The sequence below is a fragment of the Scardinius erythrophthalmus genome (genome assembly GCF_964197995.2).
Source record: "Scardinius erythrophthalmus genome assembly, chromosome: 8".
Classification (NCBI taxonomy): Eukaryota; Metazoa; Chordata; class Actinopteri; order Cypriniformes; family Leuciscidae; genus Scardinius; species Scardinius erythrophthalmus.
The window spans coordinates 40,836,327-40,854,074 of NC_138228.1; the positions used below are offsets into that span (position 1 = coordinate 40,836,327).

General features: G+C 35.4%; 1 protein-coding gene across 6 annotated transcripts in view; it reads right to left on the minus strand.

Moving 5' to 3' along the window:
• Nucleotides 1–13,948, minus strand: part of arhgap42b (Rho GTPase activating protein 42b) — a 160,909-nt gene extending 146,961 nt beyond the window's left edge. For all 6 annotated transcript variants that reach the window (XM_081371775.1, XM_081371774.1, XM_081371773.1 and 3 more), the window contains exon 1: nucleotides 13,589–13,948. In XM_081371775.1, the coding sequence (XP_081227901.1) occupies nucleotides 13,589–13,742 (154 nt within the window). In that variant the 5' untranslated portion in view covers nucleotides 13,743–13,948. The remainder of the gene's footprint in view (nucleotides 1–13,588) is intronic.
• Between the last annotated feature and the right edge of the window lie 3,800 nt (nucleotides 13,949–17,748).

Here is a 17,748-nt window from a genome sequence, read left to right on the forward strand (position 1 = left end):
TTTTGTGAACATATTTCTGCAAGCAATATACAAACAGCTAAACATTGTTTATGGTGTAAAATAGACATACGTCTATTTCTTTGTCTGCTGCAAGGAGGTATGATACAGAATGATAAGTCACATTCCATTAAGCAACAATGTAGTTCTGGAACTGGTCAAGATGGCTGGTATGGGATTTATGTTGCAAACCAGTATCAATGATATACTATTATAATTCGATTTTTATATTTTCTGTTTTTTCTAACGTGTCTATATAGGTTTGTTAGATTTATTTTTAGATTATGAAGATTTTAAGATGAGTTTGTTTATTTAAATTTAGTTTTGGTTTATTTTATCTACGCGGAAATGAGAAATGTTGCCTTGGCAAGTAGGTTTTTTTTATATATTTTATTTCAGTTAATGTTTATTTATTTCAAGTAATGAAAAAGTTCTTTATACATTTCGTATTTGTTCTAGTTTACGATCATAACCATACAGAAACCTAATATACTGTATCAAATGATCTGTACAGAGCATAACAAAAGCAAATAGTGAAACAATGGTTTAGAAAATTGTACTGTTCATTTAATAGCATATGTTAAATGATGTATTAGTCAATGAAGAGCATTTCTCTGAACAAGGACATCAGGTCAAATCAGGCAACAGCTCTTGGGAGTGAATTTGTAAAGGTCAGAGTCATATTCACACTCACTTTGTTATAGATAAAATTGGCTATAGTGTATTGTTTCTTAGAGCCTTGAAGAATTACAACATTTCACTGTGAAAATAACTCCCGACAATCCAATCTTGGTTCAGATTAATTAGTCTCTCAGCATCCTGAGTCTTACAGATACAAACTAGCACAAACACAGACACACACTTACAGTACTGTCAGTGGGAAAGTTATCAGTGGGAGGAAAGCACAAGACTACACAACACTGTTTACAGCGCATTTCCTGTGGCAAAACCCCTGGAGCATTGCACTTACTCACATAAACACACAACACTCCCAGAAGAGTAGTGGAATCCAAACAGAGACCTTACTAATGCGGAGATAGAGGAAGAGAAATGCTTTCAAATTTAATGCACTGCTTGTGCTTTGCAAGAGAGAAGAAGCACAAATGTCACTTATCAATGCCACAATGTGGGCTCGATGTTTTGTATGTCTACAATGTTGCTGCTAAAAGCTGCTTCTAAATTTACAAACAACAAAAACCATTCAAAATTCAACTTTTACAATATTTATAAATGACACAAGACAAGATTATAAATATCTGGAAAGAGCTATAAATAGTATTTAGCCACTAGCAATGTCTCAATGGCTGTTGCTCAGCTAACGCAGCAGCTAAGAAAGTACGCAACCTGTTTGTTTCTATCACAGTCCTATAGCTCGTCCTGGGTCCACATTTCATTCGGTAACATTAGGCAGTTTTGATTTACATATGCTGTTTGATGATTGTGTAAGCAATGCTTCTATCGCTTCTTCGTCTGTGTTTTGATCCGGAGATTCTGTAATGCGTAGAAGATGCGTAATAAAAAAATAAAAATAAAAAATAGATCGTTCATTTAGGGGCCGTTTACACAACTCCGATCCAGCTAGTTATTTTTGTCGGTAAAGTTTTAAATAAGGATAATTTTCTTACACGAACACGTCGCTTCACTTCAGAAGGCCTCAGATTAACCCCCATGAGCTGCGTGGAGGACTTTTATCATGGATGGATGCACTTTGATGGATTTCAAAACAGAAACAACCATTCACTGCCATTATTCATTCGGTTAACGCGACGTCACTGTAGCTTTGCGCCGCCATCTTGACGACCGACGGTCTCAGTAATGCCTGCAATATGTTGTGCAGTTGGCTGCAACAACAGCCGGAAGAGGAACCCCGAACGGGTATTTTATTCTACAAGAGAGAAGAGAGAATCATTTAAAAGACTTGAAGTCTCATGTTGGTTTGTGGTTAATTATATTTCCATTATACTCTCAGTGGCCAACATTATACAGACAGATATCGACAGATAATGTTTTTTCTTCATTTTATTTGTTGGATTAAATGCACTTTATCATGGTAAGTTAGTAGATTTGGGGTTGTTTTGAATATAACTGTCTGTCTGTCTGTTAGTTAATACCTACCTAAATCTAATAAATATTTTTCTGAAGTTCATAAAGATATTGTCTTCGTCACATGCGCTTTAGATGTAATTTTATGTAAGTAACGTTAGCTCTGCAGACGATGCATAATCTCAGCCTTGAAATACATATTAACAACCTATCTATCACTTTGTAACAACATATTAAAGGACTAGTTCTTCCAAAAATGATAATTCTGCCATCATTTACTCACCTTCATGTGCAAATCCATAAGTTTACTTTCCGTGGAAGACAAAGGGACATTTTTGAATATGTAGCCTAATGGAGACTCTTCTTGTCGATGTAATGAAAGTGAATGAGTAACGTTAGCCTACTGGGGGCTGTCACGCAAAAACTAATAATAATAAAAGACAAAAAAACATCACAAAAGTATCATAAAAGTGATCTAATACGATTTATTCATATGATAGCTTTATGTGATGAACAAACTGCAATTTAAGTCGTTATATTATAATCGCTGATAAGCTTTACCTCTTGATAGCTTTTAATCGCAGCAGAATCATTCAAAAAGATTCGACTCGAAAGATTCTTTCATTTCGATATTTGTGTGTATTAAACCTTCTCTGTAATTGAACATCTGTTCTTTCGGACAGATATGGCAGTCTTTTATGATATTTGGCTGATGTCTCTGGCTGTGCTGATGCTGGTGTCTCAGCTGGACTCTGCCAGTGCTGCTGTTCGGATTAGATAGATTAATTCATGCCAGCCGAACAGCTGCAGATTCATAGATTCATTCATGACATCGCCTCGACTCTCATTAACGCGCACCATGAAGCTCTATGACTTAAGTATTTCTATATCATGAAAGGCCAATTGGGGCAAGCTGGACTAAAGAAAACTGGGGGTAACAAATAAGGATCGGAGCCTAAAATTGAAATTTTCTCCAGGTATCTCTGTCTCTCTCTCTCTCATTCAAATAGGCAGTTTGGGCGGCCATACCGGGCGAGTCGGTCGCAAATATGGCGGCGTTCTATTTTATAGTGACGTAGGTGGCATCTATGAATAAAGACCCAGGACATTTTTTTTAATAACTCCAATTGTTTTTGTCTGAAAGAAGAATGTAATATACACCTAGGTTGAGTAAATCATGGGCTAATTTACATTTTTGGGAGAACTAACCGTTTAAGTACACTACTTGACAGTTTCATGCCTTTTTGGTATTCACTAGTGTTTATTATTTCTAAATGCTCCTGTTGTCTGCTGTGTTCAGGCTTAGGCTACGTTTTGTTTAAATACATTCAGGAAGTGTACGGTCTTGGAGCAGATAAAATAAAAAGGGAGTTCACATCTGACTGCTTGTATTCATTGATTGAAATGTTGCCATGTGCAGTGATATTGCAATGCATCGTGATATCGAATTGAAGACATGATAATCGTAATAGGATTGAATCGTGAGACCAGTGACGATTCACACCCTATCATTACTGGAGATTTTCAGCTCAGTATACGGAGTCCTTCACATTCCACACACAGATCACAATGACGTAAGGTGAAAAGTACAACATTCACAAACTCGTACTGTGTTTAGTAGGGTCACATTGGAAATCTGTAATTCAAAGTCTAATCAGGTTAAACAATGATTTTTAAGAAGTTTTAATGGTGACGTTTTACATTTTAATACGAGTCAGATTGTCCGAATTCATACAAAAATCGACAACCTGTACAATACTTATGAATTCGGGCTCCTAAATATTTCAATCAGTGCTGAAGAGTGATTGTGTAGCAGTTACACAGACATCATTATTTTAACATGGACAGAAATCCGACCCCGTCATCCTTCTTATTCAGAGCTCACTAATCACCTTCATAAGGCAAAGGGCCTTTTGATCAGGCAGCACCTCTAACTCATTTGGGCGGTAAGTAGTCTCTTCAGCTGACGCTCCCCTTAATTTCCTTGACAGACTCTCTGCTGCAAATTAGATAGGACAAATCATGTTTTCAGAAGGGCCGTGGTTTATTTTGAACTTCCATTGCTGGGTGAGCATTGAGCAACTTTGAAGTAGAAAGAGATTGGCTTTGTTAACAATGCCATTCAACTAAAATGGTGAGGTATAGCTCATAAAACGAAATGTTTTTGTTTAGATTCACATATGCACTGAATAAACACTCACAATTAGATGAAGAACATGTTGACTTTCAGCAAAAATTATGGTAAAAAATTTTTGTCAAGTAACTTAAAAATTGTGATTTGTGTGGGAACGTCTCAATTAACAGACACATTTTATCACAAAAAATATATATATATTATCCAAAATAAACACCTCTGGCCAATCACTCATAGCGTGCAGAATATACCCAGCGTCCCATGAGGGTGAATGTGATTTCACCAAGTACAGCATGTTCCTGGATCAACATCTTTTTGATCCTGGAACAACATTCTGAAAAAAACTATCAGATTTGAAGGACAAGTTTACAGTTTATGTCAAGTTCAGGCTTACAACCAGGGTGAGGTGCTTCTACATCAGTGTAATTCACCGATCATTTCCCTCTGATTTTAGGGATAACTTATGGGTAGGGATAGGACTACAGGAATGTTGTTCCAGGATCAACAAAATGTGTTTATCCAGGAACACGTCTTACTTGGCAAAATCATGGTGACTGTCCCATGCGATAATCTAACAAGAATGTAATACTATTCCCGCCGGGTGTAGATTTTGGTATGGACGGTAAGGGCATGTCCCTACACATCATTTAAGAGTCTAGTACAGACTAATCCCTAAAAGTAGCAATCACAATTATGACTGAATGTAACAATGTAAGTAGTGTAAAGTAATATAATATAATGTAATGTAAGTGATTTAAGTATTGTATGTTTCTGTCAAGTATTAGAAATGGTACACACACACACACAGTGAAAACTAACTTGGTGTCTAGTATGCAACTCCTAAGTATCCATACTGTATGTATTTTATGTTGTTCTACTCCATTTACTTGTGTTTGCATGGACACTAAACATACAAGAATGACGTGTTGACAGCATCTGAAATGTAAATCATTTATCAGCAACTTTACAGTTTACGAATAATCATTTAAACTATCAATAGTTAATTCATGGAATTAATTTGTTGATTCTATTTCATTTATGATCAATTAAATTGTTTTCAAATCACATTTATTAAAGGGATAGTTCACCCAGAAATGGAAATTCTCACCGTCAAGTTGTTCCAAACCTGTATGATTTTTTTCTTCTTCTACTGAACACAAAATAAGATATTTTGAAGAATATGGGTAATCAAACAGTTCAGCAGAAGAAAGAAATTCATACAAGTTTGGAACAACATGAGGGTGAGTAAATGATGACAGAATTTTCATTTTCTAAATATGTTGTGAAAAAAAGACAATGTGCTGTGAATAAAATTGTTTGCATAAAATACAGCACAAATTCACCATAACATAATCATAGAAGTAATTCATTTTATTATTGCACTGTAATCCAAATTTTCAGAATCCATATGATTGCATAATGTGAGGAACGGAACCAAATCCAAATTCTTATTCAGCGATCTTTGTATTTAACCTCAGTAGCGGATGCATCTATGAAATCCTGCACTCGTTTAAAATTTGTACATTTGCCAGAGATGTATGGCAATTGTTTTACATCAGTGTAGATTTGAAAATTAAGCTTTCCCCTGTTATGGTTGAATCACGGAAGCTAAGCCAGGTATTTCGCCAAGAAATCTCTTATTTATTAGATATTTTTTTTTAAAACATTCCTTTCCTTGTAAAGAATATGCCAACTGTTCAACAGTCGATGTACAGATCATCATTGGAAAACCTATGCATCAGTGGAGTATTGCATTGCACACATACTTCTATGTTTATATGACTCATTCCAGCTCCCCTCTCTGTGTCTAACATATGATCCCTAAACACACGTGTCCATGCAATCTATAGTCTAGCTCATGCATTTTAAACTTCATTAGATAATACAACTGATTATGAATACTAATAAAGAATAATAATACATAATATTAAATAATGAAATTATATTAAAAGATTACATTTTTGTCTTCAATCAGTCATATCAAATGCTTATTGGCTTTCGTTTGCCTCATCACTATTGCAACGTCATGTTTCAGGAAGGCTATACTGTATGAATTTAAATGAGATATGCATGCCTTTACGAAGTGGGTCAGAAAATCTTAATTTTTCAGTGATTAGCAACTACAATTCTACTCTGTACATCACACAAAACTCCTATTTTCCACCAGTGAGTGCCTTGAATGCAACACATTGTTAGATGCTACTTTGCAAATGGTTTTTGCCATTTTTGAAATAACTTACTGTGAATAACTTGTCTGTTATGTTTTTCTAAAGTTTGGTTAACTTATGTTTAGGTTTGGAGATGGGGTTAAGGAATCTGAAATATATCTATAAAATTGTAAAAATATGACTATTTATATATTTTTGTGCAATAAAGGATTCAAATATATCTTACATTTCTATAGCTGTAAATACATAATACTACTTGTTTCAGATGCTGTCAGTACACCCATATTATATGTTTCAGCATATACCCAAATGTAAGAAAGGAAGCTTTTGTACCTGTAAATGTTATGTATGAATACCGACATATAAACAATGAAATGTATGCCAATGGAAGACTTTTTAATGTCCGCCTATGGTGAAAATCAAGCTTTTAATGTTGTTTATATGTCTATGTGGTGTTTTTAATATGCTTTAAGACAAACAATGTGAAATCGCTGGTGTTTCTGGCGTCACAGACTACCTTGTCATGCCAACATGTGATCATCAACGAGTGGATCTCTGAGCTGGTGTGAGTGAGTGGAGGCGGGGCTAATGTGGATATTCATAGAACCGCATACATACTAAATGAGGCAAGGCTGTAGAGTTACATTCAAGCTATTTTAAGGCATGAAGAATATGTCGAATATGTCATTTTGGTGATCAAAGATGAGTTTTAAGGGATAAAATGATTGACTACAGGGGGACAGATCATGTAGATGGTAACAACTGCACATATTCACGTACATTGTTTTGTAAGCCACTGCAAAGAAGGTGGAAATATGGTAAAGTAGCTCAATGAATGAAGTATATTACATTAAGAAAAAGCCACAGAAAATTACCACCCCAGATTGTAACTGACAGTCACTATGCGCTGCTGTTAAACGCAGGATTATGTGACCTTTACAAAAACATGCACCCCACTGAAGCATTGAATGAAGTGAACAAAATTGCACTGCCACCCAGTGACACATCAGTCTGAAAGACTTATTATTCATTTGGGTTCATTTGACTGGAGAGAAGGATATTAAAAGTGTATTTGGATGATTTTTCAAAGTTTTCTGCTGGGAATAAAGCAAGGTTAAAGTCACAAAATGCACAGGACAGAGGAGGATCAAAGACCTATATGAAACAGAGCTTTTGTGACAATTAGTCCTCTGTATGAATTTGGGAAATGTATTTCGGTTTTTTTTTTTTTTTTTTTTTTTTTTGCATTAAACTGAATGGTAGTCTTGTATATGTGCCATGTGAAGTAAGCAAAGGAACAGAGTTTTGAGTGTCAAAAAAAAAAAACATTCAAGCGGAAATGAAAACTCATGCTGTTCCAAACCCGTATGACTTTTGTTTTTCCAATGGAACAAAAAAGTGTTTTTAACACTGCTTCTATGCTTTTTCCATACAATTATGGCTTTCAAGCTTCAAAAAGGATGTAAAAGTAGTTCATATACACTGTAAACTCTTATAGGTTGGCATAACTCAAAAAACTTAAGTAATCAGTTACACATTTTTTAAACTTAAACTTAAAGATTATGTTAGTTAGTTATAACTTAAAATTCTGACTTTTTCCTGAAAATTTTAATTAAATATTGACTAACTCATATAACTTGATTACATCAACATCATATTAACTCAAATCGTTTTTGAGGTTAACTGCTTGCAAGCAATAGCACATTTGCATGTGCTATTTAGCAAAGAGACTATCACTATACACTTGCATATACACAGTTCAGCAACATCCAGCATATATAACCTCAAACATTTACAACATAATAGAAACCCATATAAATCCCAACATAACAGAATATTAAACACTAACACACCTCTCTTAATATTAATATTTGTGCACCAAATAAAATCCCAGTTAATTTAAACATTTATTCTCCTAACACATCTCTTGTGCACCAAAGAGTGAAAAAAAAAAGTTAATTTCAACATTTATTCTTCTTATTCTGTCTGACACAATGTATGCTGGGAACTAGAAATCTGTTGCAACTCATTCTGCTTAATTTCATCTTAAAATGAGTTCATGTAACTTTTTTCTATTAAGTTCAATGAATATCCTATTTTTCTATTTAGTACAATAAACTCATTTCATTTAGTTGATGTCACTATCCTCTGAAGCCGGTTGATAGCTTTTTTGAACTTGATTAATAGACTGAAATTTAAGACATTATTCTCTGAAAATGTTGCCATCAATCAGCTGTATTTACCACAGCATTGAGAGTATATGAGATAATTACTTGATTCCATCTTTTTAACAATGACTCAATGATGAACAATCGCATGGCTTCAGAAGACTTGAAGTCATATGGGACAAAAATATGACACTTCTATTGTGCTTTTGAGTACTCTTTTAAAACCTTTAGTCCATATGAAGACTTCAGATGCAAAGCCTCTAAGTGCCATCTAAAATTTCCTTCTAAAATGAGCATTTTTATCAAGCTTGTATATTTAAGTTCAGTAATTTCACTATAATGACAATTAATAGGTCATTTTCATTGCCATTAAAGTGAAATAACTGAATATAAACATGCAAGCTTTATAAAAATGATCATTCTAGAAGAAAATTTCAGATGGCACTTACAGTAGAGGCTTTTGCATCTGAAATCTTCATATTTATTGTAAGATAATAAAAAAGCATACAAATAAATATCAGCACAACCTTCAGAATTAGAAAAAGAAAAAGTCATAGAAGTTTTGAATGACATGGGTGAGTAAATTATGAAAGAATGTTAATTTTTGGGTTATTTATTTCTTTAACAACATTAAACAGTTATCCTATTGTCTAATGTTATCTCTGAGCCAATGTGGCATTCACTAAAAACAAGTTATCTTTTGTTTCCATGTCTGAAGGTCAGCGGTGCCACATAATATTATCATTAGGTAAAACCTTTATTATGCAAAAAGAAGCAGCAGCATTTGCACGGCCTTGGCATGGGGAATCAGATAATCTAGGAACCTTGAGGGGGGCAGGGGGCATATTGTATTTACCCACAATTTATCCACATCCTCTAGAATCACAATTCCAGCATTCCACACACAGTACATCTACATTAATGCATTTGGCAGATATACCAGCCAAGCACCTTTGGCATACTAATTTTAAATGTAATTTTAATTTTGCATACATTAACCTACAAAAAAAGAAGAAGAGATATCTGCCTTGATTTTTTTTTCTAAGGAAAAGCAGCTATATTTCCATCCAACTATTTTTAAAAATGTTGGCATTTCCTGTAAAAAAAAAAAAAAAAAAAAAAAATGGTGAATGGAAAAGCAAAGACACGTAAATTCTAAAAAGGCGCATAAAAAAAGTATGCGCTCAGTTTTTTTATCTGATAAAAAGACATGCGCATCAACTATGGTGGAATCACATTTACTGAATAAATTCCTCATGTGACTTTAGCTCCTTTCACACACAGTCTTTACTGGTAAATTACCGTTAAGAGATCATGTGTAAACAGGACTTTGGACTTTTTCACGAAAAAAAAACAAAAAAAAAAAAAAACACCCTGGTAAATCGGTTCTGGAATGCTAAGTACTTACCTGTATTATAAGTTGTACGTTTTAGAACATCTTTTTCGAAGTAGGCCTATAAGTTTCAAAACCAAATGTACAGTAGTATGTACAGTGATTTCTGGATGCAGCCAAGAAGGCAAGGCCTTCTTTTCCATTCATCAGTGCTGCAGCTCTGCAGTTATTGCGTACTATAGTAACTGCAATACAACTATTACGTGTCTTGTGACAATCCCCTTACGCCTGTCACTCGGAAGTAAAAAAAAAAAAAAAAAACTAAACTAAAATGAAACTTAAGTGCTTCTCTTCATTCAAGTGGATGAATAAAATGGCCCAGCGTTTAAAGGTCATTTTGGTACTGATGTGTGAATGGTATCTTACCAGTAAAAAGACGGAACACAGTTGCTTGTGTGAACAGCACATTTGTGTATTTACCAGAAAAGTCAATCTGGTAATTTTACGGTAATTTACCGGTATTGCTGTGTGAAAAGGGCATTTGTCTCAACAGAGTATGTGATTTAATAAAGTGGACTACCTAGTTGACAATTTCATTGGGTAGCATCTGAAATGTTGGTTTAGTCTGAAATGACCGAGCCAGTATGTCAAATGTTTGGGTATATTCACCACCCAGAACTGTCTCACACAATTGCGTTCCCAAACACCAGGTTTCCGCCTCTGAAGGCAAGATACAGTAACATGACAGCGTAAATGAATTTTGTCTGCGCACTCTGAGATGCAAGTAATTTATGATGTATAAAAAAAAGAGCAACAGTGGATTCCCCAATTGCAGCAACTTTCTTTTTTATTACAGATATTTTGCACCAATTTCTCAGGAAGTTTTGTTCTCTTGAACACAGGATGGAAAGTGCTTTACTCGCAAATATTTTATGCGATATTCCAATTTTGTTGGAAAACAAAACTCACAACTTTGGATGGAAACATAGCTAGTGTACGCTAATAAACAAAAGGCCTGTAGTGAAAGACTACACTGGGAATCACAACAGTCTCTATGTATCTGTGACCTCGATCAGATCAGTAAACAATTTGTCATTTAGAACTTTAGATAACCCCTGAATAGATACTATCACACAAACATTCAAACATGAACTGAAATAGAAATGTTGACATTCAAAATTCATGTTCTCCTTTTCTGTCTCTCTACCCTAAACAGCAAAAAAAAAAAATAAAAATGTCTTGGTAATTTTATAGTTAGGTTATATCTCATCACATAAAGTAACATGATGTCACACAATAATAAGTAGGCTTATCTGAACATACATTAATTTATGACACGACAAGCATATTCATTTATCGGGCGAGGAACCATATTTGGTAACTTAATCGCGCATTCAAACTGAGTCTCCCCTGCCTGTTTGCGTTGTCATATGAGCGCATAGATTTCTCCTAGCCAATCAGCGAAGATCAGGCTACGTCACTGATAGTCACATGATGGCATCTGACCAATCAGAAGTTGCGCGGAACATTTCAAACTTCAGTGTCGTTCCGGATATTGGAAAGTGAGGTTATGCGCTACTACCTACTCCCGTATCAGCGCTAATAACTTCAAAACAAAAAATGATGAATTGATGAAACTTACACATTCTATGGTTGAATAGTTGTGCAACATGTTGAGATAGGTGTTGTTTGCATAGATTTCTTAAAAGTATTGATATTTGTGGCATGAAAAATGGTGAGACCATATTTGATCATACGCCCTGTTCACGTAAGATTAGCGAATGTCCATATTTGGACATACGCCCTATGCGTATAGAAAAGCCATACTAGGGTATTTTTTCTACAAATAATGCATTATAACCACAGTCTATGATTATAACGTAGGACAATAGTATTTACTAGTGCATTGGATGTTATCACAGGTTTGAATAACATTATAAAGTGATTCAGTGGGAAACGTAACACATTTATAGACATTTTCAAGCCATAGCTATATTGAAATATGTGTGGTTTTGGTCAGTTTTATGACCTAAACCTTACCCTAACAGGTTTTAATACTTTATAATGATATTTTGCACTTCTTATTATATATTTGCCCTTTATGTGTAAGTTTTATGCCCTTGAAACAGTTTTTATCATACTTAAATGCCATGTATTGGTGTTTTTTTTTTTACTGTGAGACTTATTACTGCTAAAATAAGTGGTACCGCCAGTACTTGACCATACCAAAGATCAGTAGTACAGATCTTTTATAAATGTATACATTTATTTATAACATTTATAAATGCACAAATGTGCATTTATAAAACATGAATCATATTAGATGTTCTTAGGAGCACAAACCATAAATGAATACCCTATATAATAACCCTAAAAATGTTCCTAATAATAATTTTAAATGTTCCTAATAATAATTTAATTAAAATGTTCCTAATAATAATTTAAAATGTTACTAAATAAATATTTTTATGTTTTTAACAAGTTTATGTGTTTTTATTATATTTTTATATATACAGTTTTTAAGGAAAAAACATTACCCTAGACTGGCGAGGAACCATATATGGTAACTTCATTGCCCTTGATTTCCAACCTAAAAAAATATATTTTTTTAAAATCTCACAAATGTTTAGAAGTCTTATAATATCCTCCAATAACACTCTATGGTTGAAATTTAGAATTTCAAAGTATTTCAATGAGTGCCCTATAAAGGGTTAATAGTCACTTTCTATAAAAAGGCTTGAAAAGACTTTTAAGACTTGAAACTCTTAAAGGTATAGTTCACCAAAAACCCTCATGGTTTTGTTTTATTACAAACATTCTTTAAAATATCTTCTTTTGTGTTCAACAGAAGAAAGAAACTCATACAAGTTTGGAAAAACTTGAGGGTGAGAAAGTGATGGCACAATTTTCAAACTATCCCTTTAAATGGTCAACAAGGTAGAGAAAAAACTTGTGATATGATATTAACTAACTGTCAGACGTACTGATAAACATTCAAGAAATCGTAGGTTAAATATTCAACAACATGCCCGACTGGGTAACATTGTTGTAAGTAATAATGCAATTAAATTAAGTATTTTTTTTTTATTATAGTAATTAATTTCTTTAAACAACTGTTTGGTAATTTTATCTTTGGTAGCCATGTCGAATATAGATGAGCTTCAGAAATGCTGTCAACACTACAATTAGTGTACACACTTATCAAACGTACTGACATGATTTACTTGTCTTCCTGTAGAAAGAGTCCAAATGATATCAATTTGAGTGTCATAGTTTTTTTTTTTTTTTTTTTTTTTTTAATAGAGGGAACACCGTCTAGTAACAAGGTAAATATTATGTTTTGGTCATTAAAATAAATTAAAATGTCTGTGAATTGAATTTTTTGGCTACAACAGAGAAAGATTAGGGAGGTGAGGCTAAAATTATTCATTTTGTTTGATGCGTTTAAACCAGCTACATTTCATGCTGAGTTAATTGTTAGCTGTGGTAATTTTATCACTGGATTTTTGGCTTTTACGCAAACTCGGATGTTTTTAACTCATCACGTTGGCTATTTGTCAAAACTTAGTTAGACGCCTACTTAGACTGCATAGTTGGGCATCACAAACGCGCTTTAGAACACGTCTAGTGACCACATGCTGTCTAGGTAGACAGCAAACTAGGTATTGAGTTACAGTCAACATGAACGGTTAGAGAGATGCTGTTGTGTATTGAATTGAACTGAATTGAAATGTTTAGTACTCACTCTTGAGCGCGCAGATCAGCTGATGTCCATCTTTAATCAGTTCTTTGATGAACTTGTTGGTTCGGTCCAGCTCGATCTCGTGACATTTGAGTCTCTCTCTAAAGTCCGGACTGTCCACAAAAGAGTCACTGAACTCTAGAGTCGGCAACCCCATTATCAGACCTGAAATGAAGCCTCACAAAACAACTCAGTATTTCCTCAGACACACTAACGGATCCGTGTCATCATCACCACCACCATCATCATCATCATCCACAGTCAAACGCGGGAAGAGTCGCTCACTTGCAGAGATTCATGCGAAACTTTCTCTTCACTTCCGCGCTCTGAACTTTCACCAAACCAAACTTCTGCATTCAGCCTGAGATCATGAGACTCCTGCTGGTTACATTAGATAACACCCAGAGACGTGCCATTTGTAATGGCTTTCAACACAATTTTAGTAAAAAAATCAAATAAAAAAAGAAAAATCTATTTTTCAAAATTCTTTGTTAATGAGACATTCATTCATACTTTGTAAAATTTCTTTTGGTATTTCAACACAAAAAAAAGTCACAGAAACAAAAAAGCATCAAAATTGGCATGTCAAGGATCAGAAGGAGCATGCCTAGGTAGTTCCTTATTAAGGTAAAAATTTCTTATTTTCACTTACAGTGTAGAGAGGACAACAACATTCAGTGATAAATATGTACACTACCTTTACTTTTGCATTTTCACATATTTAGATGTTTGGTAGCCTAGGGGTGTAACGATACCCTCATGTACGATTCGATACATATCACGATACGATATTATTGCGATACTCCAAGAAATATGATAAAAGGTTAGGCTAACAAAAAATGTACTGTTGCTTAAAATTATGAATTTGATATTACATTGTGGGTATAAGCTGAAAATACAGAATTATTTTAGACAAATATGCTTGCACTCTTTCACTGACTAGATATATTTAAAATAATGTAGGCCACTTTTTACTGGTAACATAAGAAATTTGACATTATCAGGACCCACAAATATCCCCCCCCCCCCCCCCCCATGGCATTATTATACATTATATTCAACTTTATAGTAGTTTAATGTAGTACTGACACTAAAACTCTAAAAAACTTCTCCTAGAACTTCTCACAGAAATGTGCATTTTGAGTGAATTATACACAATATATATTGTCTCTATCCACAATACATATTGATGCATTTTTGTATTGCGATAAATTGTGACACAATATATTGTTACACCCCTAACGTTTAGCATGTGCAGGATGAGGATGCATTAGCTAAGGTGGTATTACCCTATGGGAAATAAATAGACTGTACACACATTTGCTAATTTAGTTGTCATAGCACAAAACTAAGTGTCATATACAAGAAAATTTAGTTGAATAATTTATAACTGTTGATAAACAAAGCAGAATCCCAGAAAAATAAATTTATCTGAAAGGTTATTCTGTAACTCATATAAAGGCATAAACAATTGTTTCACTCAATTAGTTTTTAATAAATAGCGATGTCTGAAATGCACATCTAACTCATGAAATTATTCAATGATAATCTAATGAATAAAAAAAAAAGGCATTACAATAAAGAGTATTAATAGGAACACCATGTCACCCAGGCTTTACCTTTTTCTGGTAAAATAAAGATAATGTGAGTCACGTAGTGTTTCAGCGTAGCGCGTCTGTGTTGTACGTCACACGTAGGCTCACTATTGGCCGACGCTGGTCATGTGTGATGCGTGTGACGTACAACACAGACGCGCTACGCTGAAACACTACGCGAACTCACTTGAGGCACAGAGAGAAGGAAATGAATAGTGGCATAAAGTCGTTATTTTTGTTTACTTTTTGCGCACAAAAAGTATTCTCGTCGCTTGATAAACTTAAGATTGAGCCACTGATGTCACATGGACTACTTTGATGATGTCTGTATTGCCTTTCTGGACGTGAACAGTATGCCGTCCATTGACTTTCAATGGAGGAACAGAAAGCTCTCGAACAAAATCTAAAATATCCTAAACTGTGTTCCGAAAATGAACGGAGGTCTTACGGGCTTGGAACGACATGAGGGTGAGTCATTAATGACATAATTTTCATTTTTGGGTGAACTAACCCTTTAAAGGTGCTCTAAGTCATGTCACGCGTTTTTAAGGCCAAAACATTTTTTGTCACATACAGCAAACATCTCCTCACTATCCGCTAGCTGCCTGTCCCCTGAACACACTGTAAAAAACCGCGGTCTCTCTAGACACCACAGGCTCCACAAACGGCAACAAAAACAAACTGGGCTCACCCACACCACGAAACATAATAAACAGTGCTCCAGCCATTGGGAGGGTGGGGTTTGCGCGTTTGCGGGGTTAGTGCGCGTGCACATGAGGTGGGTGTGGAGGAGAGAGAAGCATGAAGAGGGAAGTTTGAATTATGGCCGACACACGACCAAAGAGACGACGTTCCGATGAACAGAACAACTTGCAAAGAAGAGGGACAAGGATAAGGAACGCGCGAAGTCCCGAATGTACATCGGAAAAACCTTTAAAAGTTGGCGAGAACTCCGCCGGCAGAAGGGATTAGCTACTATCCGACATTCGGTTGCTCTGTTTTTGCAGAACAGGTAAATCCACTTTTCTTTCTAAACTGACGTTCATGTTCGCCAAACCAACACAAGGATGTAATTAGCTAGATCTATGCAGTCAGCGTTAACTTTGGTGAATACAACATGTAGGCCTATGTTTCTAGCAGAGATCAATCTCTATTGTAAATGATCAAGCAAATTAACAATAGGGCGACAATTTGTGTAAGTTAACGGTTGTTTTCACCCACGGTTTGTTATGAATTTGAATGTTCATAGGCTATTGACAACTTTGACTACATTTGTTTACGACGCCGCCGTTGTTTATGCTCACTGGGAAACGCGAAGCTAACGTTATCTTGCTATCATTGCGTCCTTGTATGGGAGCTAACATATAGTTATAACCTCAGGTGGCGAAACGATTTTAAGATAATGTTTCTCTTTTTCTGTATTCTGTTCTGCAATATATAAAAGCATTTATCTAACTTGGCGACATTACACATTGAATGAAGTATCAGTAAAACTTAACTTTACTAGTGACTATTTTGACTTTCCTTTTTACCGGAAGGGAGGGGAGGAGGGAGGAGACGGGATGAGGAGGAGGAGGGAGGGTCTAGCCAGCCTCCGTTTTGTTTGACAACAATTCGAATGTCAACAAGAAGTAACGTCTCCCGACATCGCTTAGAGAACCTTTAACATCTCAGTGTAAACAGAGCCCGTCTACGGAGAGCCTGCCCACTCCCAATTAAGCCCTATTGTACCGAATTTTGGTTGTAGTACCACCAGAGTTCCACTGGGGGCGATCGCCATGAGTGCAAAATGAATGGGAGTCAATGGGGCTAGATGGCTAAATTTGTCTCTTTCACCCGATTGCCGTTGAGAAATCTCAGATCTGATTGTAGATTTTGCAAGTTCAACATGGGTTTTAGGTCGAAAGTTGAATGAACGAGTACTTATGTCCTTTCGATTTCTTACAGGTTGAGTTGTTGTTGCCCATAATACGCTAGCATTCTGCTAATGAACGCTGATTGGTCAGTGAAGGACTGATTACGACCAGAGATCCCGCTTGATGGCATCGTGTCATCCGCAGCGGGACCAGAAACAAACAAAACAAAAACTCTTCTAGCACGTGTGTTTACCTGTGTCAGCTGTGTTGCCGATGCCTCGAGAGAAAAGAAAGTGCAGAGCGCGAAAGCACCAGAGTGAGTGAAGGATTGCCGTTAAGCAGTATCTCTGGTCGTACGTGTGTATGACGTCATTGACATTTCAAAAGACTTTTTAAAGCAAATAAGTGACTCAAAAAAATCTAACACCCAGCAATGTGTAATTTATTTGCATCTCCTTTCGAATACAACATTCAAATTACTAGACAAAAAATTATATCCTGAGAAAAGTGGATTTTTATTGGTACAGCGCCATAGACCTCCATTCATTCTGCACTCGTCCTGTGAGCGCCCTCATATGGGACCAGAGTGGAACTGTAACCAGTTCAGAAGCCGGAAGTTTACTGAGAGTGAAACTTCTCGCCATATTAGACATTCTCTGGTGTAAACTACAAAAACTGTCATGTCATGCTCGTATTACGTGTCCACGCTGGG